Raw genomic sequence first — 23,208 nt, 5'->3', positions numbered from 1 at the left:
TCTCTGAAGTGTAGTTGTTTATTTGGGCTTGTGTCCTATTGTAGTTTAAACCAGTGTTTCTTAAACGATTATAATTTTTTTGTCCATTTTTTTTGCCACAGACAAAATGAGTTTGGGGGTCCTTTGAGAACAACTACTAGTAGCTGCAACTACTAGTGGTTCTTCTCAAGGCTACTAGTAGGCCTACTAGTGGAATATGCCATATAGTGTAATCATAGTGTAATTCATATTCTGAAGAAAACTGGATACTTGACAGTTTATAATATAATATAGCCTACTCTACTGTACTTTAGCTGAACCCAAGACCTTATGCACACTGCAGCTTTAGCAGAGTGACTCACTGCCTCAGCCTGATGGCCTCAAAATTCTAGTGTCTCCTCCTGGTCCACAGGGATGTCCCTTTGGTCTGGTGGTTAAGATACTGAACTTTCACTTGGGTGACCCGAGTTTGACTCCCAGGTGGCACAATAGTGCCGTGACCCGGATCGGGTTTCCCTGTGGGAGGAGGTCAAAAGGGGAGTGTAGCAGAGTGACTTGCTGTTACTGCTTAACAGTCTAGTATCTCCCCCCGGGCTACAGGGATGTCCCTTTGACCTGGTGGTTATGATGTTAGACTTTCACGTGGGAGACCCGGGTTCAAATCCCGGGTGTTACACCAAGATGCTGATAATTCAAGCCAGGTAGGCCTAGGTGGTAGCTTTCAACTTAATAATTAGGCTACAGATACTAGAAATAAGCAGCAGCCATTCATTGAGATGTTTAACTGTCCATAATCCAAGAGGGGTCACTGTTGTGCTACAAATCCATGAGCCGTGTCAAATGATATACTGAACAAACAAATGAGTAAAGACAATAGTTACTTATAGGTTGGTATCATGAAATAATTTATTTCACTTTCCCTTTTATGGCAAGTAATATTCCACTTCTGAAAAAAGAATCAATAGCAAGATTGAACAGAACACAGTAAACATAATTAACCATTTATATCTGATGAGAATTGCATTACACAATTTTATTTGTTTAAGACACTGTATTTCTAGTAACTGACAATTTATTATAAAAGCCATTCAGTAGCTTGTTTTGTGTCAAAGAATAAATAGCAAAATCTTTGTAACCCAGACACAGCTATTGAAATGTATGTTGAAATGTATTTGTATAGGCTTTTAGTTTGTTGTCCATCCAGGGGCTGCAGTCTTCAAAACATTCATAATTAATCCGTTATTGATTTCCAAATCATCATCATCCATTCAATATTCTTCCACAAAGGCATGATATTTGCTGATATAAATGGACATGTTATGGCCTACGTCTACATTCCAGTTTGAAAAATATGTATTTTCAACATATCCAAAAAGTATGCTATATACAATATAAGATAGAGTTGGAAACTATTGGGCTTTGCCCTTCAACTTAAAAAAATAAAAAAACATCTGAAACAAATCATAGGCAAATTTGCCTATACTGGATGTCTTATGAAAATAAGATACTGGCTTTAGAGTGATGCCCATTTAAGCCTTCAACTAGTGTTCCTCTTGTTTATTGTTGTCTTCTTTGGGATCTTTATCACATGTTCCACTTGCTTTATGTTGTCTTCTTTGGGGCCTTGCCAAATTTGGCATCCAGTCCAAGACCTTAAATGAGAAAACACAACATATTACGTTTGAGCATTTTAACAGATTAAAGCCAATGTACTGCATGTTTGAGCCTTGTATACATTTAATGTAATATATATTTGTTTTTCCTTCTCCAAAACATATCAGTCAATCACAGCTGTGTGTTTCATACAAGGTAACATCCATTTCATTAGTTTTGGTGACAACTTTGGTGGCTCCGTTGTCTGTTCAAACTGAATTCCCAGAATTCAATTTGAAACAAAGCCACGGAAGTATGCTCCAAAACATACACATGCTGCATGGTTCTAGTGCCCAGCTTATTTTGTATAGCAACAACATTGTCAGAAACAGCACGTATTAACTTAAGAGTGTTAAATCAGCGTTAATTCTCACCAAGGAACACCAGGATTGTTCCGACCCACTGCATGGAATTTATGACATTTCCAAACAGAATGACAGAGCCGAGGATGGTGAAAAACTTCCTTGTGGTGGTGACGATGGAACAGGTGAGAGGCCCGAAGTACACTACTGTCATGAAGATGAAGGTCTAGTGGAGGAAGGGAAGATATTTAAGATTATCAGAGGATGCTCCCCAAAACAAACATTTTAGTATGTTTCTCACAACAAAACATGGTGATAATTCTGACTTCACTACCCTAAGAAGGCGTTTAAACATGCAGTCAAGGGGTATAGGCAAGGCGGAACATTCATTGGCCCCAGAAAACGCCCACAAAAGGTGATGACTCATTACTTTTCATCACTAAACCATCATTTTCTGGGGCCATTTTTAGCCCAAGGAATGTTTTTTGTGCAAAACAAATGCTTGCAATGGATTCAGCATCATGACAAACCCCTAGTTAGACCCCTCACATCCTACTTAAAGCAGATTTCTTTCCTGGGTATTTTCCTCCTGTATAGAAAGTCGATGGGAGCCCAACTTGATTTGGCCACTGTGGGTATTTACAGTGAGCAGATCAGGGTAGATTTTTTATCCTGGCTAGTAGACCTAATTTCCTGTCAGAATCAGTTGAAAAACGAAATAATACAATTTTGTCCAACCTGAGTGTATTTTTCCCCTAGATTTACTAGACTAAATGTTCAACCCCTGATGCCTTGATAGTTAAAAGTCACTGTGAGAGACAATTGGAAGGAGAATGCAGAGGGCAAGAGAGCTTGCTGTTATGCTCTGCACTGTTCATCTTCTAATAAACCTTATTCCTTTACACTGCGTGGTTAAATACAAATCTTCCCATAACAAAACGAGTGTTGTCTTCGTTGATAACGACAACACGATTTTGTTAACACCCATTTTTGTCATGACGAAGAGAAGATGACGATGAGCTAAACATAGCTCTTTGAATAAAATATTATGAGACGTAAGTGTTTGTTGTTGACGAGACAAATTTCTTTTTAGGTAGTTTATCAGGTGTTCAAAATGCATTGAAAGCTAAATATTGTATCAACCCCGTTATTGCGTTTCTATGGGGATTACTGGCCAATCATAGGGAGGGTTTTAGGGCTTTGTCATATGTTGATCCATGTTTGAGTGAAAAACGTACATGCAGGGAAATATGGCTTTTCAGACCTGTTGCTGTCAAAGCTATATCAAAACGGGTGCTGTCCCCCTCGGGTACATCAGTGACGTTGTTGTTTAAAGTACCATGCTTAGTGATACATAAGGGCCGCAGGTCTACACTATAAACAGAGGGGGAGAGAGATTTCTTCTACTCTATGGTTGTTTGCGGTGTGCGGTCAGTACGTTTGTCTTCTGGTGACGTCACAGGGAAATCCTTGGATGTGTTTGTGTCTACGTCGTGTCCAGTACAGTACAATACAATACAGTGGCTCTATGTGTAAGAAGAGTGAATAGTAAGTCACTGAATACTTAGTATTAAGTGAATACCAAGTCAGGACAGTGAACACTAAGCCACTGAATACTTCACTGACTTAAGTATTAACATTATGGTCCTGGTTGCATATCAGTGGGATGTGTAACACCTGTAGGTATGCTCACTGTTACTATATAAGGTCTAGGTTAAGGATATTTTTCAGGAGGAATTACAATACAGAAACACAGCAGGAGAAAGGGTAAACATTCAGGAGTCTCCTGCTCAATTAAGGAGTGCTGGCAGGACAGGTCTAGGGAGGCTATTCCATTTTCTGAACATGCAGTATTTAGTGTGTATGATGTGTTGTAACACAAGTTGTATTGTGTTATACCTTTAGGTCCCAAAATGTGAGATATTTTCTGATAATATTAGCACTGTCATATCTTAAAGTAACGCCAATACCTATACCATCCTAATTAAATTAGTTCAAAGACATATTAGCACTGTCATATCTTAAAGTAACACCAATACCTATACCATCCTAATTAAATTAGTTCAAAGACAGTTTTCGTAATAAGCATTTTTGTCCACACGCGCACACAATCTCAATCACTCAAAATACATATGCAAGCATACACACCTGGCCCAAAGCACTGGTTAATCCAAACAGAAGAATGTTGTAGAAGATACTGGGATAGCGTTCTGTAAAGCTCAGAAACTCCCATACCTCTCCAGTCGTCAATACAGCTGAAAAGAATGCGTGTCAACAGAAATAAATGTCAATCTCATAAATCTGACACGACTAAATACAGAAATACACAGAAATGTTAATGTTATGTTCAACTCAACTGCCATTTAAAATTGCATTTCATTGCATTGAATTAAATAGGCTAAAATAGATCATCTAATTACAAAGTGTTGTAAAAGGGCGCTCCCTAGTGGTGACAGCAGTTAAATGAAGAGTTACAGAAAAAGGAAAGCAATTTGAAGCAAGATTTTATTTTTTCAAGAGAAGAGGAGAATTAGAGCAATGGATGTATTTCCACGCTCACAGCAGGGTTAACTAAGGACATACAGTATCTGAGTTAACAGTTGGGACCACCAGGGGACAATAAAGGACGATTTCATTCTCTCATTATCATATAATGTAAATTCAAGACCCCCACTGTGTTCTGTCTAGGCTAATAACTGGATTTAATTGTCTAGGCTAATAACTGGATTTAATTTTGTCTGGGCACTGTCTGGTTATGGATGATACAAAGAAAGTGTGGAAGCAGCCAATGAATTGCAAGCTCAGATTAATATCCTTATGTTATTTACAGAGATAATGGGCAGATCACCACTCTAACATTGTAAAATGAGTTTTGTGTTTTATCTTTTTATGCCATTGTACGAGTCTTTGTGAAATATGAATGTAAATTACCCCTTGATCTCGCACAAGTTAAAACATTACTTTATTCAGACACAGACAGCTCTTCGATTCGCTTTATTCGTCTTCTTTGAAGGGCAAAATGGCACACGCATGCAATCCTTTCCACAATATGTCAGAAAATTGGCAGTGATAATTGGTTTGGTAACATGTCATTAGGTCGAACACCCTTTGGATCGACCACAAAACTCTAACCCAAACCCTAATCCTAACCTCAGTAAAACAATGCCTAACTCTAACCCTAACTCTAAACCTAACCTCAGTAACCGTGACGCGGGTTATTATCTAACCTGCCGACGTTCGCGGGTCATTATCTAACCTGCCGACGCTGTTCGACCCAACGGGAGGTCGACCTATGGGACAGTCCCCAATTGGTTTGCTACTTTTTCTGCTTTTGAAAATGATGTTATCCTAGGTAAAGTACTATGTTCTATCCGTCTGTCTGTCAATGTTGTATGAGATACATAAAGTGGTTCCTGTGTAAATAAGCTGAAAGGCTTTCTAGGATCTCCTTTTAGTTGACCTTGTACCAGTGATTTGTGCTGTCATGAAACTGTACTTTTTTCTATTGCAAACGGCTAATAAACTCTTCAATCAATCAATCAAACTTACAGCTGATTGAAATTGTATTTTCTTGTTTGTGACAACTTAAATGGTCATGTGTTTCTGAGAGAATCAGCAACAAGAAGAGCGCGCATGTCCAAAGTAAAAAAAATAAAAAAAATAGTAGAGTCCACACACTGGAATATGATCCAAAGGTAGAAGAGCCAACCAGCCTCAAAAACGTCACATTTGCTGCCTTAATTTTTCAAGGGCAAGAGTATCTTATTTTACGTTTGCACCCTGGTCTGTTCCCTATCGCAGGTAATGGACAATAATCTGACGGAAAGGCAAAGTTTCAAAAAAAGACTTACCGAGTCCCAGCACCAAGGTGGACCATAAGTTAATGTTCAGCATCATGTGATAGGGACTCGTCTGGAAGCGAGCCCTCATGTGGTCCTGGGCCACGCCAGTCAAACCGTCCATAGTGAGAGAGAGCAGCTAGGACATAGATCAGTATTCCTTTAATGTTGGTCATATAATGGACATACAATAATCATTGTTAGTGATGCACCCAAATGAAAGTTATTGGCCAAATACAGAAATATTAACTGAAGGCATACCAACAGTCCTTTTCACTTTCAAAAATGTTTGGGGTCATTTTAATGTCTAGTCTGGCTTTTTTTTGCACCGCACAGTTTGATTCAGTATTTAGATTGATTGATATTCATTTTATCAGACCGCCCCCTTCCTCCAAAAACCCTTAAGGTCCTCAATACAAAATAAGTTTGACACCCCTGCTTTAAGCGGTTGTACGAATTTGTTTTTACAATATAGCCTTATCAGGGTAAAAATATTATTGCATCACTACAACTGAAAATGTTTTTCCCTGGTCCCTGATTAACTACGGGCTTAAACACACACAGCTACCTACCTACGCAGCCGAACGCAGTACTTTCACGCTCTACTGGCGCAAGTAACTAAAAAGATGCAATTGGATATTGCAAGTGTGGTTGCCGTGACGTGAATTTAGCAAATAAATTAATGGCCATATATGGAGATCTCTGTGTCAGTCCTTGTGCCTTTTATGCCTATATATGGTGTCCCTGATGTAATCATTCTAATCAATATTAAGCTCATATCTTGGAAAGCCCATATATGGACATACTGTGTCAGTCTCATGTGGTCTATGATGTCAGCCATCTCCATATTTGGGAAAAGTTAAATTTTAATTAAACTCAATGGAGAAAATACGATTTACTATATCTGTCAACCACATTAAAGGAAGAGGTTCAGACCAAAACATGACCCCCCCCAAATGTGGATGTTTTCATAGACCTTCCTACCTGGTTAGGTGGATTTCCCTCATTGCTGTATCTGTTCTGAGATCTGTTGATCCCTCCCCACAGCTAAAACATTTTTTTTGTTCTTTTTACGAATCGTCTATTTATGGTTCCTAAAGACGAACAGTACTGCTGTTATTGCAGCAGGAGCAGTAAACACATGAGAACGGGCCAGTGGAGTTTCACTTCCTCAGCCCAGGCGAATTTCTCGACTTCTCACAAGACTTCTCCAACATGTTGTTTACTTCTGAGAATCCTACATTCAATCCATCATATAGTGTGCACACCCCCGGGCAAGGTCCTAGTATAACCATGCCTCCGTGATGGGGGGGAGAGAGCTTCTCATTACTCACAATATAATCACAACTACATGTTTATAACAGGTTGGCCTGGTTGATTAAGAGATGATGTGAAGAGTGCACTCACCAGCAAAATCTCACCAAAGCCGAATATATGGTCATCTGTACTTGTGCTCTTGTTGGGTTTGTAGAGGAACAGAGCCACACCACTCACAATCAACAGCACACACAGGTACTTGGCCAGGGGGTACCTCTTCTTCAGTATAGTCACACCAAGGATCATCACTGAAAGACCAAGCACACCGGAATATAAGTAACACACAGATTTAAGCACCCAGGAATATTTAATGTCAAAGGTTAACATGTCATCATTAGCCCTGAGAGTGAACATAGATAAGGCACTTAAAATGTGTGTGCTGATCTGTGAGCAACAAGAGATGACCTTCAGTAGAATTTATTGATAACATGGAAGTTAACTTTCCTTCCACACAGTCACCATATGGAAAACCAGTCAGTGCAAACGTACTTAAAGCAAAGTTTCCTTGACATGCAGGGACATCATTTGGGTTCACATTTAACCTCAAATTCTAGAGCCAACCAGCTCTTCTATTCTACAGTATATTGTCCACCAATCTGAATTGTTTTTGCAGATTAATCTGATGTCATCACAATCTATGCCCGTGCAACTGCTACACATGTGTTATAATTATATACTGTACACATTTTATTGTTTAATGCAACCATTAATTTAGCAACCACATTCAACGTGGCATCCCAATTTTGGCAATGTCATTAGGCTATAGACGAACATCTTCAAACATTTTCACTATTTTAGAAATAGGGCTTAAGTGGAAACCAGTTTTTTTGACAGACACCCCCTATTTCTTTCTAAAATTATGCCTCTTGACCTGAGATAGAGAGAGAGAGTGTGAGCGAGCGAGCGTGCGTGCGTGCGTGCGTGCGTGCGTGCGTGCGTGCGTGCGTGCGTGCGTGAGTGTGTGTGTGTGTGTGTGTGTGTGTGTGTGTGTGTGTGTTTATTTATAGTGACACAGGACACTGCTTTCTTCAAAAAGCAAAAGATCATGGTAAAAGGTAACAACAAGTCATACACATCAATCCCCACACAACTACACTGCTCACTCAAGCCAGAGATAAAAATGTACATTAAGCATACCTGGTATGGGCTTGCACGACTTCCCCAACACCTACAATTTCACAAGACAGACAAATCATTCACTGTCCAAGACCACCACAAAATTATACATTAAATGATATACGGTCAGGAGGGTTCATCTAAATCAGTGGTTCTCAAACTTTGAAATTTGAAGGTCTCCCCTTAACTTTGACAGTGTACAAATGGGTCCATTTGGTTCCATTTGTACACTGTCAAAAAGTTACAAACTTGTAAGGGTTGTAGCAACTCATAATGTAATAAGGGCTCATAATGTAAATTACATTTTTCTTATTACATTATGAGCCCTTATTACATTATGAGCCGTTATTACATTATGAGTTGCTACAGGGTCAATTTAGACCCCCATAAAGGAACCTAGATAGTCCTGAAATCCACTTTGAGAACCACTGATCTAAATAAACGTACTGTAATCTAACATGACAGGCTCACCTGCGTGGGGTAGTTGACATACAGTAGGGCAGAGTTACTGGACACCATAGCACCAAGATAGGACAGCGAACACAACCCATAGAGCCAGCTCTTGGTGTGGTCCGGTCTGGAGCCCTCAAAAAACTGGATCACTGGGGATGAAGAAGAGGAATGCAGGAAAAATATTGTCAAACATAAAATACTGCCGACTTTAAATGTAACGGTGGAAACCTGAAATTGTTATGAAATACATTATTCGCTGTAGTTTCAGTTAAGCTTTTCCAGAGTCCTATACAAATGTCAAAGGTTGTAGTGAAAGTTACACCTCATAGTTTTCCCTCAGAGGCTATAATGTGGTGTCATGCTTCCTGGTCCCTGTGGCTATTCTCATCTGTGGCTATGTACTCACAGAGTTTAGCAAACACAGAATTGATGATGCACTGGATGAAGACCAATGTTTGGGCAAATCGGAAGTTCTCTTTCTTGTCACCCTCTCCATAGTGTCCCCGAGTGCTGAATGACAGAAAGAAACAGCAGTGATAATGACCACAGATTGCAATGGTCAAGAAAATCAACCACACACCATAGTACAGGAATCTAAAATAAATGTCATGTAATATTAAAAACATGCAAAGTAAGTACATTGTACATTTTGAAGAGCAGTGCCTGGGTGAGACACTGGTTACTACAAGTCACCATATGTAACATAATCTCTGTCCCTCTACTGACCTCGGCAGCAACAGACCATTTGTCATGCTATTTGTATTTTACACACTGTAGCTAGAGAAACATGAACAACAAATCTGGTCACTATAGATCCATATTTGATTTGACCAACACAGTAAAAATCCTCAGTATTTTTATCCATTTGTATCTGATAGTGTACAAAATGTAACCAAATGGACCCGAGCCCACTTGGTTACATGTGTAGCATGTACATTGTACACTCAGATTTGGATTGTTACAGTCCATTCTGGTTACATGTGTACACTCGGATTTTGCACGGTACCATAGCAACTCACATAGTCTCCTGCAATATGCCGTAGTAGAAATAACAAACGAAGACCCCCAGGAAACACACGGTGAATCGGACGCGTTCGTTCTGTAACATCGAGGCGGGCTTCCCGGTGGCTCCCTTCCCCGCTGCCATGCTGTCTTCTATGACGGTCAGTCCTGGTATGGAAACCGATACTGCTCCTCCTCCGGTCCCTGCCAGGCCCCTCAGACCCACGTCCCGATCCACAATAATGCTGCTGCGTTACCCCAAGGCAACGGGGCTACAACATAAACAACCACAACAACCACGGCTCAACCCTGTAAAAACAGCCGGTACACCATTAACGTTCAGTCTGGGGAGGAACCCTGTAGATTGCTGCACTGACAACAAACTACATACTATCATGTCATTATTGTTTGTTGATCCATTTCGTTTGTTTTATAGTATACCACCTCCGGCTTACTGACTGTTACTGCTCCAGGTCATGTGTCGTTTAGAAACAACCCTGCTAGGATAGATGATATTCCTAAATGCATTCAAATACGCTACAGAAAAGGCGTAGTTATCATCAGGTTTTCATCTGAGGAAAAAATGCAAGTGTTGTGTCAGAAGAAGGGGTTTCGGAAAGTGGTGTCAACAACCAGGCCTGATCTTTGATTAGGACCCTAAGCTACATTTTTAATCAAATATATACATAAGGAAGACTACGTGGTACAGCGCGATCTCTTATTAAACTATGTTATTAATAAACAGTCGCATGCTCAACACATTACTTTGGATTTTTACAAATTGGCGATATTCATTACCAGGCATTACCAGGTCAACTATTTCAAATGTGAGTGGGCCTTCCTGTGAAATGTCGCATAGCTTTTTATCGTCTTCGGATGTGGAGGAATGCCATTGGCCCAAATAAAGGTCTAAAACCACATTTTCGACCAATCACGTAGACAGGTTTGGGCAAAAGGCGGTGCTTAAACTTAAAACCCCCAACTACACGTGTCACAGGATAAGATGACAACAAAGCGACCGCCTATCTGTATCTGTACCTATCTGTAGCCTATTCATGCAACTATACAAAGGCAGAATCGGCATTGTTGTTTACATTTTATTTTCCTTAAAAGTACGAGTCACTTGTCTTCTTAAACCATTCACCTCAGACGAAAAGAATTACACAAATACATCAGCCACGACAACTTTCAAATAATGGCAAAACAAAAGCCCTTGTTTTCTTTTAAACCTAACATTGCATAGAAACAGGCTGACAAGTGTGACAGGTACTGGGGAAGAGGAATGTCATTATAAAACATCATTGCATCCTGAAATATTTCATTTGTGCCAAGTGGATTTTTTTTTTTTTTTTTTTGTCAGCCTGGATTGAGAAATACTAGCTTTTATTATCCTGTATGTAAATAATAAATCTTGGAAATGTAAACATGAAACGGTCTATCATGACATCATAATGTAAATTAAAACATCATATAATAAGATTGTATTATCATGAAAAGATCTGCCTATTTTATACTTGAGTAAAAAAATAGCATTGTCAGTGTCCTTTTTCCCTCGAGAAAATGTAAATGAAAAATATCTCATTAGAAATTTTGAATACAAAAACACCACAAAATACACAGCCTATGAAAACAGAAAATATATCGTGTCAATATTTTATCTAAAAAAAAATGCAATAACAAATCCACTGAGTATTTATGTCATTCATCCACTGGTGATGTTTGTTTCTATCAAACTAGGTTGGAAGGTTGTCCATATAAACCTAGTCATGTGTTGCCAGTGTATCTCCACCTACTGATGCCTCTCCAGACTTCTAAATGCAATCTATTTGCTGTAACAGTGACAAGAGTGGCCCATAAGCCATAACAAAGCTCAGCCCACTGCTTTGGAAACCAATCATGTCAGTCACCACATCAATATGAAGGGCCAACCTAAAGACAATGGATTGGTTCTGCAATGCATTTTCTTTTAATTAAAGCGCCATTACAGTTTCCACCCAGTTTTAGCCGACAACAAAAGCTGGGAGATTGTCCTCGGTCTCTACTCTCTATTGAGTGTTGACTGACTTTTGAGTTTAATCTAAACTTAACATCAAGGTGGTAATGGCAGACAACACACTGTATGTACCAAGTGCCAGGAGGAATTGAATCTGTCCTCACATTGACACCAACAAAATAAGAATTCATAAGCAGACAGATGTGTATCTGCAACATAATGAAAGGCTGAGTAAAAATGCCATTCAAATGTATCAAAGATCATTCATGTCAAATATTCAGTTATCTGTATAAAAAATGAATAACCCTTTTTGTTATCCATAATATAGAGCAAGCCTAGGATATGACCCATACATCGCAACAAATCAAGTGCTGATGGAACAAATATCAGCATTGAGTCCATTTCTCTGGTGAGTAAATAATAATCAAGATCAATCAAACCAAACATTTCTTGGCAACATCAACCAGTGAAGTATAACAACATAAGTTCATTGTCAGACGTTCTGTTTCAGTTGATCATGACTTTACAGCTGTAATGGACAAGATGATAATGAGTATCCAGTATCCATGACAATGGGTATCCATCGTCAATGATGAACAAAAAAATATATAATTCATTTCTTCTCCATCACCAAGGGCATGCCCAGGCGTTGTTTACAGTGCTGTTTAGTCCATATGGCTCTCTACTCAGATGTCCTCCTATTGCATGCCCAGCTGTCTGGTAGGAGAAGCTTGACCTGGACAGCCCGTTACAGGAGAGACTGACAAGCCACGGAAGAGAAGGTCCATAGAAGGTAAAAGGGGCTTCAGCAAACTGACAGGGCAAAAAGCTGAGCCCCCATGAGGGGTAAAGTTAACCTTGTTAGGGTCAGGGCAGGATGGCTGGATGGAAGACTCAGCCTGGCATGGAGACCTGCAAGTAGAGAGAGGTATTAGATTAAACAGATAACACAGATACATCAAAATGTTCATCAAGTTATTTATCAATATACAGGTACATATTACTTACATTGCCTCTTCACAAACACAAACTCGCTCACAGCCCTCTGGTGGCTCTCTCTGGAAGCAGTAGGTCTTGTTGGGACGAGGGGAAGCAGAAGAGGAGGAGGCTTGCAACAGAGAGGGAAGGAGAGCTACCGGAGGAGGTGATGGCGAAACAGAAGAGCACAGCGTCTCACATTCCACCAGCTCTGCACAAAAGGAACAAACTAAACATTACTTTTCTGAAGAAAACATGTTTCTATCTTAACCCAACATCTAGCATCTATCACAAACCAAATCGACAATCAAACAAAACAAACAACTTTCTGTCCTCTAACCTGGCCCTCCCATGGGACAAGGAGACAAGGGTGCTGGGTTCATAGGACGTGGGGGCGGTGATGGAGACAGAAGTGAGAGGTCCAAGGCACATGGAGACTGAGATGGAGAGAGAAGGGAGGGATCCATGGGGGCTGGCGAATGGTCACTCTGGGATCCACTGCTACATCGCTGGGCAGGAACAGGTGCCCTGTGGCCATCTGGGACATCCAAAATCTGAAACATTCAGGAGAGATGAGGGAGAGGTGCCAAACTACCAACTAAAATTACAAAAGAAGGGAGTGCCAATAGTTTGCGTTCTGCAAGCTGTGAATAGCCAGAGCGTTGAAAGAGTAGCTCAGGGTTCTAACCTCATGTTGATCCTCAGGCTTCTCAGACACAAACGCCTCCTCCAGCTCGAGGTTCAGACCTTCAACGCTACGCCTGAGCCGCGAGGCCAGTCTGTTCAGGGGAATCAGGGGCAATGTCTATGGAAAAAATAACAAAAAAGCTGGACTAAAGCAATGTGCTAAAATATGCATTCATTGTGCTTTAAAGGACCATACCTGTTTAATTCATTGACTACTACTCATGGTATACTTGACAATATTGCCAACCATTTCCCAAAGGATACAATGGTTTGTTAGATTTTCGAGGAAGCAATTGGAATCTGTTCGCTTTCAGTACGGTATGAAAGTAAACAGATCTAGGATATCTAAACATAAAAGCCATTAATGGGAAAAGGGTCTATGATTATGTACAATATTATGGTCGCTGTGAATAGAATAGTCTGTAATGTAATCAAATGTTTTGACATGGGTATGGATGGTCCTTTAAGGGAGCTGTGAATAAAGGGTTTAAAAAGATCAGCGGGGAATACACATGGTCTTGTCGGTGATTATGTTCTGGCTGTGCTTGTTCCATGTGGTATGTTAGTTTCAAATTGTCTTATTGTGATATCATGGCACATGCCCAGTCAGTTGACACCAGTTCCTAAGAAAAGCACTGCTGTTTTTTATAGCTCTGTTGCTAGCTTCTGCCAGCTCTTTCTATGAACGTCCGCTTAGCAACAGCAACATGCGCAGGGCCATCTACAACCTGGGAGGTCCTCAAAAGGCCTGGACTAAAACATTCACGTTGGTATGAAACTTTCAATTTGTAAGTAATTTGTCATACATACATAAATATATACTACATTATACTGTATAGGCCTACTACTGTACAGTCACACACAAATAAATGTGAACATTGTTGCCCCCTCAAAATGTCAAATTATACTGGTTTAGTTAGGCTACTGTTCTGTGTTAGAGATGTTTACATTACTGTAACTTTCTATTATTTTGCTTTTTGAACCACTACATTGTGTTTCAATCTTAAATACTAGAAAAGTGTCCACAAGGTCAGGTCAGGTCAGGTTGCATACCTAGGGCTCACAAACTTTGGAAGGCACTTATAGCTAATTGGAATCAAATATTAAAGATCTGACTGATACATCTTAACTTCAGACATAATGTGTACGAATTTGTGTGAGTTTTGGACAAAAGTTGTAGCAAAAAGTGTGTTGGTAGCACTTTATAATGAAGTACCTCAATAAAGGCTAATTAACAGCTAATAAGGCACTTATTAACAATTAATTAACAGCTAATAAGGTACATAATTATTAATTATAATGAAATAACAACTAATTAAACACTTATAAGATACTTATTAACCTTAATATGTGCTTATACATCTTAATAAAGCAATAATAAGGGGGTAGTGTATTTATGAGATACTTAATCGTTATGTGCTTGCTTATAAGTTTCTTGTTCTATCTTAATTAATAGTTATAAATGTATTATAATACTATTTAGATGTATAAATGGTTAATAAGACTTAATGTCCCTTATGGGAAACGTAATATCCGTTGAGTCCTAATAGTGCATTTATAAACCCTTTACTATGCACTTATTATGAGATCAATTAACACTAACAAATCCTTAATAAAATCTTTATTATAACAGTATAAACAACAACAAGTCATTAATTAAGCCATTATTAACACTTTATTAGGCAATTTGCAGCCACCTATTCTAAAGTGGGAACACATCGGTTACACCCGCCACTCCGACATGTCTCCTTTCCGACATGTCTCCATTCCGACACAAACCCTATCTCTAACCCTTACCCTAAACTTAACCTCTATGGAAGTGTCACCACTCCGAAATTGACTTCTTATTGTCAGAATGGAGTGCGACACCCGAACACATCGTATAAACGTTAACAAATCCTTCATAAAGTCTTTATTCACAATTTAACGGTGTATTATTATCAACAAATCCTTAATAAAGCCTTAACACTTTAATTAGGCAATGTATAAACAATGGAGCAGTGTTATTAACATTAAAACTCCTTAATAAAGCATGTACTAACACTTTAATTAAGCATTTTGCAGCCACCTATTCTAAAGTGGGAACACTTTGTATAAACGTTAACAAATCCTTAATAAGGTCCTTATAAACAATCAAGCTATGTGTTATTCACATCAATAAAACCCTAATAAAGCATTTATTAACACTTTAATTAAACATTTTGCAGCCACCTATTCTAAAGTGGGATCACTTCTTATAAACGTTAACAAATGCTTAATAAGGTCCTTATAAACAATGGCAATTGTGAATAAAGACTTTATAAAGGATTTGTTAACATTTATACGATGTGTTCGGGTGTCGCTCTCCATTCCGACAATAAGAAGTCAATTTCAGAGTGGCGACACTTCCATAGAGGTTAAGTTTAGGGTAAGGGTAGGGTTTGTGTCGGAATGGAGACATGTCGGAAAGGAGAGTGAGAAATGTCGGAGTGGCGGGTGTAACCGATGTGTTCCCACTTTAGAATAGGTGGCTGCAAATTTCCTAATAAAGTTTTAGTAAAGGCTTAATTAATGACTTGTTGTTGTTTATACTGTTATAATAAAGATTTTATTAAGTATTTGTTAGTGTTAATTGATCTCATAATAAGTGCATAGTAAAGGGTTTATAAATGCACTATTAGGACTCAACGGATATTACGTTTCCCATAAGGGGACTAATAATTATTAATTAAGTAGGCCTATTATTAACCATTTATAAATCTAAATAGTATTATAATACATTTATAACTATTAATTAAGATAGAACAAGAAACTTATAAGCAAGCACATAGCGATTAAGTATCTCATAATACACTACCCCCCTTATTATTGCTTTATTAAGATGTATAAGCACATATTAAGGTTAATAAGTATCTTATAAGTGTTTAATTAGTTGTTAATTCATTATAATTAACTAGTTATTTACAGTTTAATAACGTTTGAATAAGAGTTAATTAATTGTTAATGTGCCTTATTAGCTGTTAATTAATTGTTAATAAGTGCCTTATTAGCTGTTAATTAGCCTTTATTGAGGTACTTCATTATAAAGTGCTACCAGTGTGTTTTGAAGAAAATGAGAAATGGCCGAAAATCTAGTCTGACTCAAATATAAGTATATGGGCAGTCAGTTGCGTCATGATCCAAGAAATCCCTAAATCTTATTTGAATAATATGACCTACAGTTGAAGGGCCCTGTTATAGAGCCACCATGAGGCCAATTTGAAAATTGTGAGGCAGTGGTTCTTCTTTGGCTGGATGGACACGAGCGATAGTCTCCAGCCTTCAGGGTTCCCACACATTTTTACCAATGAATTTCCAAAACATTTCCAGAATATTTAATCCAATTTCCAGGACTATATAACAATAATTCAGCGCAATAACAAGTCGCTTACTCCTATGTGCAATGCCCAAAGACAGGCAGTGTAGCAAAAATTAAACGTGCGGGCTGCGAACGGACTGTGGCATGCATGCGGATCGTGCACAATGGACACGCACGTGCCCATGCCAAAAGGTATGAAAATCGTGGCAGGGAACCCTCAAAGTCATGGCAGTAAATACGTTAACAAAATCAATAACCAAAAACAATGCAAAGCTATTTTTTCCAGGACCTTCCAGGACCCTTGATCAATTCCAAAAAAAAAAATCAGTACTGGAAAAATATATTTCTAATTTCAAAATATTTCCAGGAATTTCATGACCGTGGGAACCCTGTTGTAGTGAGCTTGTAGATTGGCTATTTTTGGTTAACGTTCCCCCCTCAAGAATAGGGATGCTGGGGTTGACATAGGCCTACTGCATCTTACTGGGAAAGATTTGCATATTTACTTCGCGTATATGACATAAGATTAAAAACAAATTATTCAGGGGTGCCGTAGATGAAAACATTTGTTACATGAGTGCCCATGAGAGTCAAAAGTTTGAGAACCACTGATCTAGTCGTAAAGGGGCTGTAAGTCTCTGAATTACTCATGGGCATATTTTTCGCATAACATAATTATCATACTGTATTTTACCAGTCACATTATTATAATTAATCATATTTATAATAATAATAATGATAAAATAAAAGCTAAAAATCAAGTGCTTGGAAGAGAAAAAAAGGTTCTTCCTTTCTGACCACAGATTACATTTTGGTGCCTCCCAGCTCAGCAAATGCCATCTACCATGTTGAATGTTAGTGATTCGAATTTGATTGCAAGCAGCATGCGTGGGTTCCAAAGATTACAGTTGGTGAATGTAGGGGGATTGTACTAGACTTTAGACCAGGTCTAAAGCGCAATCACTTTCAGACTTTTCTCACTCTACTTAAAGGACAACTTTGTTTTTTTACAACAAGGGTTCATATTTTAGATTGTAATTAGAGAAAAGAAAAGGTGAGTGTTAAAATGTTTTCATTTGCTTCGTTCTATTGTTTTATCACGTTTACCATGCTAAAATGTGGGGCATGCGTACGCATGGGGGCATGCGTACAAGTGGCTAAATATGTCTTTTTAGACACAATAAGCCAGCAGTTTCTTTATTGCTATTAACAGTAACACTTTTAGCCACAGTCACATCCAACCATGAAAGGTTGCGTTGTATCTTGGGAATGGGCTTATTCTGTGTAAAAATGACATATTTAGCCACTTGTACGCATGCCCCCAACGACGTTGCGTTGCATACCTGAGTGATTCCTGCTGCCTGGTTCCCAGGTAGGGGGTGAGGGGGGCGATCAGATCCCGCTGGCGGGGGGGCATGCCTGGAACGCTTCTGCAACTGATGTCTCAGCTTGGCTACCTGAGGGCACAGTAGAGTGAAAAGGGGGTCAGGAGCATGTTTACAGAGGTAAAGAAGGGGTTAAAAATGATGAGAAGTCACTGGTGGGGAGCACAGTGTTTGCATGTGTACACAGTCAAATCTGTGCGTGCGATATTATAAGCATTAAAGTACATGCCTCCTTCAAGTGTTCTGCATTGCCCCATGACGCAGAGCGCTTATGTCCACCAACAGTCCTTCTTCCCCGGGTCTCCCCAGCCCAAGAGCTCGGTGTCTTTAGAGAAACCAAAAATACATTTTTACAGTTTGTTATTTAAATGCAAAAAAGTATGAAACATTAACATGAAGTGACTAATCACAAAGTAAGAGAGTACGACATTTAACATTTGGCGACTTTGGTCCAGTAGGCATAAAACGGCTTCAGTAGGTTTTATTTGTCATTCTGGCAATCGGTAGGATTTACTTTCTTGAGGCCCTGTTACGAAGAAAAACTATTTGACAATGAAACCCAGTGAACCCTAAGCAACACTAAAGCTACTTTGAATGTAGGACAGACGTGGTCTCTTCCACAGCTGTCTCTGCACACCTGCCTCCGAACAGCTGTGCACAGGCAGGCAAAGAGAAAAACACAGACTGCCACTCAGCAACCCCACAAAACCACATCACAGTCAGTAAAAAGACATGCGACTATCAGCATTCAAACAAACTTCTTCACGAGTACTCACACACACAGTAAACGTGTTCACATTACAAATATAAAGATCCAACAGGTAGACAACTAGATCAACTGCTGTGCAGTGTGTACTGTTTTGTGACAAATACACAGATCAACAGGTAGACAACTAGATCAACTGTGCACCGTTTTGTGCCAATCGCATCAATAACGTCCTAGTTTCACTCAAGAGGGGGCCGAGAAGCCACACCTAACGGAGGAATGTTCATACCGACTTCTTGACATTGACTCTTGATCCTTTTGTGGCAGCGGCTGGAATGAGTGCTGCTGGCTGTTGCGGGGAAGCGGTTGAATCATGGTGGCTCATCCTCTAGTGTGGCCCCGTTCTGAGCTGGGCAATTGTCAGACCCTTCAATCCAGTTCCTCTACTCTTCCAGTCAACTGCTTCCACACAACCTTGACTACTGTATGCAAGGAGTTCTGTTCCAGTCAATGTCAAGGCCTGTGTCATTCATGAGCCAACATCAGCGAGAATAAAGCATGGCAACGCGCACACAGCACTGCATGGCTAGGCTATGTCCTCGGTGTCTTTGGTGGCCAATATCCAACCTGTCCTCTGGGTATCAGCCCGCATATCTCTCTTCTCATCTTTTTACAGGTTCATGTCTTTCTTCTTTCCTCACCAGTCAGAAACACCATCTTACTCCAAGCCGATGACACAACTCACTACAAGAGGGAATTGTACATTTAAGTGTGAAACGGGGACGCCATCTTCTACCCTGTAGTGGGCTTCTAATCAGACAGCCTGGCTAAATAAGTGAGAGTGACGTCGGTGTAGAGTTACAACTAGCACTGCCCAACCCCCTCCCTCCTCCACAAAACATGAACGTGGGGGGATCATGGGACATGAACCTATAAAAAGACAGACTCAATAAGGTGACAGAACGTTCAGTGTGGCAGAGCTAATGTTTCAACGACCAGCTCTGCCTTATGTTTGAAACTATTAGTTCACACATTCCTTTATGACGATATAAAGTATAAATATCCATAGACTCATCTTATAGCCAGGTTAAATAATCATAAATTCAGCTAAATTCTGAAAAGCTCTATTGCCAAGTGTAAGGGTCATACATACAAGGACTTAAGAACAGTAATGATAGAACAATGACAATTGACAATAAAGTATAATTAACAAGGTCTTCCAAGAACAAGACATTGCAGAACATAGACATTCTAGACACAGCATTGACAATGAGCGAGACAACTGTGCATGCAACGTGTGTAATCATAATCTTGCCGTTTTAGCATCTCTTTCATATGGCTTTAGACATAATGGCAATAATCAGTTACATCAACAGACTTAATGAAGAGAAACTATGCCAGGAGGCTCAGTGCTGGGAGGGGCGACGGTGGTGTGTGTGTGTGTGTGTGTGTGTGTGTGTGTGTGTGTGTGTGTGTGTGTGTGTGTGTGTGTGTGTGTGTGTGTGTGTGTGGGCAAGGATCTGGAGCGTGCTGGGGGATGGGGTGTCTGTATAATGAGGTCAGGAGGAGTCTGTTCTCCACAATGGAGGCAAAGGGGTTTGTTCGGGTTAAACTGTGTCGAGAATGAAGATGTAGCTGAGAGCTGGGAAGTTTAGCGGAGCCTTTTGTGCACTAGTTAGGGGTAGATACAGTTGGGGGAGACGGCAGAGCTTGGTTGAAAAGAACAAAACATCTAGTTCCAGTTCGCTGCCTTTTGCTCAAAGCGTCAAACTGGAACCGCTAAACACCTGCAGAGACAATTTCAGATACTGTAGCTTAGAAACCTTTAAGATAAGCAATAAGTAGAACATTTGTTTTATACTGAATTACCTGTTTTCAAAGTGTTTTTTTTTTTTGAGAGAGAGAGATCAGTTGAGGTCAGGTGTCAGTGATATTGCCATTTGAACAAAACAATAAATAAGAAATAGCCCGGAGCCTGCATAATAAGAAATACATTTGTGAGATTTTATTTAAATGACGAAGTTTAAAGTATTTTCAACTGAGCCCACCTGTGTTGCCTTGTCATTGACACAATTAACGGCTGGGCTCTCTGACTCCTTGGGCCACTGTCCCAATAGATATGGTCCAACAATTGCATCCAAGGATAGGGTCCGGCGGATCGTTGGTTTCGGGGGACGAGACTTGGTCCTGTCAGCTTCTGGAGAGATAAAATAAACATATTGAACAGATAACTTGAACGGTATAGTGTATGGTCACCAAACTACCGGTATTTGTATCTTGCATAAGTACCGGAAACTCCCTCGGGCAAACTCATGCATGTAGTAACGTGATGCTTGTGACGACAATGCAAATCTGAATAATAAGAGTTGGTATAGAAGACGCCTAAGCAACAGCAGAGGTAGTTGTGTAAAAAAATAGCAGCCCCCCCCCTAGGCTACAACTTAAACTACACTTCTCTTCCTGCGGTGGAAGTAGGTGTTTGTGTGTTGGTGGCTCTTTGTAATCTCTGACAGGTGTGAGCCTTGTTGCTGAGCTTAAAGCAAATCTGTCCACAGACATGCTGCTGAAAGAGCCTGGCAACAGTTCCCAAAGGCCACTATATCTGCCCCCAACCCACCCCCACAGACAGACCAACTTGTGAGCGCGCACACACAGCTTCCCAACACCCCACTTCCGAGGGTAGCCACTAGCCAGGATGTATAAATAAACACCATAGCATATACACTTGAGTTTCATCGTTACAGTCAGACACATGTGAATGACAGGGCGACCAGAACTAAAACAAAGGGCCCTTTAAACCTGCTGCTTTGCTGGCATGGCACATGCAACAGAGATCACAAGGGGTCAGAGTGCAAAGTGGTGATTGAGTATCCAAATTAAACACAAATGCCTTTCTAGTGGCACGGTTTTAACGTTAAGTATTTCTCCTTTAGAAAATGTTTACAATTGCCAAGTGGGTAAATTGACAACTGAGCTTGCCACAACTTTGTTTCAAAACATTTCAACATGCTACAGTTCATGTAAACAGCCAAGCCCATGCGCAGGGGTGGGCCTCAGGGGTTCTGGGGAGGCTGAGGACCGAGGAGTCTATGTAGGCCTTGGGAAATCGATCATTCCGAGTCTGACTGTTATCGATCAGTCATAGTGACAGCCAGTGGTGGAAAAAGTACTCCCATTTTGTACTTAAGTAAAAGTATCAATACTGCAATGTAGAAATACTCTCTTACAAGTAAAAGTCCAGAATTCAAAAAATGAATTGAGAGAAAGTACAAAAGTATTGGTATAAAAATGTACTTAAAGTATCAAAGGTAAAAGTACTCAGTATGCAGAATGTCCCATTTCAAGTGTACAAATGTATACAAATGTTTGGAAAAAAGCAGTATATAAGGATTAAGGTTAAAGTGGTTAATGTATGTTTTGTAATAATAATGTAATACTCATTCTACAAAGTAACTAGTAACTTAATGTTTCAAGTAGTGGAGTAAAAGTACAATGTTTGGAATATGTAGTGAGGTAGAAGTAAAAGTATTGGAAATTCGAAATATTCAAGCAAAGTACAAACACCTCAAAATTGTACTCAAGTACAGTACGTAAGTAGGCCTAAATCTAAACGTACTTAGTTACTTTACACCACTGAGTGACAGCAAACAAACTACAACAAAATAAAAGGAAAAAGCACATTATTGGTGAATTGAACATCTTTATTAATAGGCTAAAGGTGTCTTTATTGTGTTGTGGTATATTTACCTGTCTTGACATCTTTGCAGAGCAGTACTTTATTGTGGAGCTGGAAGGGGACTGTAGCTCTGAGAGGCTGCAGGCAGTTGTTGCCCCCCCGACCCACCGCTCCACTTCTGCCCGACATCCCCCAACTGTGTCTGTCTGTCTGTCTGTCTGTCTGTCTGTCTGTCGACCACTCTTTTCACAACTTCAGCAAGGGGACTGCTGGAGTTTCGAAGGAGTGCTTTATTTTTCACCTCTTCTTGTACGGAAATTCAGCTCACAACAGGCTTTTAACTTCAAAAGAGTATTTTCGGCTGATTATCCAAAATGATGGTTAGCGTTAGCTAGCCAGCAAGAGCCTTCTTTTGTGATGACCATGATTTCCCCTCATCTTCGGAAACTAAAAGTAAAAAAAAAAAAAAAAACCCGAGCTGAGTGGTTCTTGTTATTAATGGAGCACACATCGTACAATATAGCCTACATAATCTTTTAAGCGCACACACATTCACACAAAGACCTGGGCTAACTATTCATTGATGCACAAGCATGTCCACTGCTGCCTATAACCCCCTTGTGCCAAGTGACAACACAAGAGAGCACAACCTCTGCAATAATACTAGATTATTCCTGGGGGCGATGCGAAGGGCAAAAACTTTATCCGGTTGGTTAGTGCAGACTACTACTTGATACGTATTGGTCATAAGAACCATCTGTCTCTCTTGGGGTAAGCCCCCAAAG

General features: G+C 39.8%; 2 protein-coding genes across 2 annotated transcripts; both read right to left on the bottom strand.

The window, feature by feature from the left end:
• Positions 1-867: 867 nt before the first annotated feature.
• slc35b1 (solute carrier family 35 member B1) lies at positions 868-10,226 on the bottom strand. The gene is made up of 9 exons (XM_080724092.1): positions 9,679-10,226; positions 9,066-9,169; positions 8,678-8,808; positions 8,228-8,258; positions 7,181-7,338; positions 5,786-5,912; positions 4,083-4,189; positions 2,007-2,160; positions 868-1,631 (listed from the first exon to the last, which is right to left on the bottom strand). Exons 1-9 carry the CDS (start codon positions 9,804-9,806, stop codon positions 1,582-1,584), a joined length of 990 nt encoding a protein of 329 aa, XP_080580218.1. The 5' UTR covers positions 9,807-10,226; the 3' UTR covers positions 868-1,581.
• A 2,126-nt stretch (positions 10,227-12,352) lies between these two features.
• Positions 12,353-22,617, bottom strand: fam117aa (family with sequence similarity 117 member Aa; the record flags this gene model as incomplete). The annotated part of the gene is made up of 8 exons (XM_080724346.1): positions 22,495-22,617; positions 20,796-20,944; positions 18,267-18,366; positions 18,000-18,109; positions 13,321-13,437; positions 12,973-13,186; positions 12,663-12,843; positions 12,353-12,566 (listed from the first exon to the last, which is right to left on the bottom strand). Exons 1-8 carry the CDS (start codon positions 22,610-22,612, stop codon positions 12,353-12,355), a joined length of 1,203 nt encoding a protein of 400 aa, XP_080580472.1. The 5' UTR covers positions 22,613-22,617.
• Positions 22,618-23,208: the final 591 nt, after the last annotated feature.

Source organism: Nannobrachium achirus (genome assembly GCF_963921795.1).
Source record: "Nannobrachium achirus genome assembly, chromosome: 4".
Taxonomy (NCBI): domain Eukaryota; kingdom Metazoa; phylum Chordata; class Actinopteri; order Myctophiformes; family Myctophidae; genus Nannobrachium; species Nannobrachium achirus.
Note: the sequence above shows the minus strand (reverse complement) of the source record. Positions and strands in the feature narration are given on the sequence as shown.

What these genes read in the sequence shown, in the direction of transcription:
- slc35b1 (XM_080724092.1), bottom strand. Translation starts at nt 9,806, where the DNA reads ATGGCAGCGGGGAAGGGAGCCACCGGGAAGCCCGCCTCGATGTTACAG. An exon ending in ATGTCAACTACCCCACGCAG is followed by an intron (nt 8,259 to 8,677) that starts GTGAGCCTGTCA and finishes GTGAAATTGTAG; the next exon opens with GTGTTGGGGAAGTCGTGCAA. An exon ending in TAACCAGTGCTTTGGGCCAG is followed by an intron (nt 2,161 to 4,082) that starts GTGTGTATGCTT and finishes TTCCTCCACTAG; the next exon opens with ACCTTCATCTTCATGACAGT.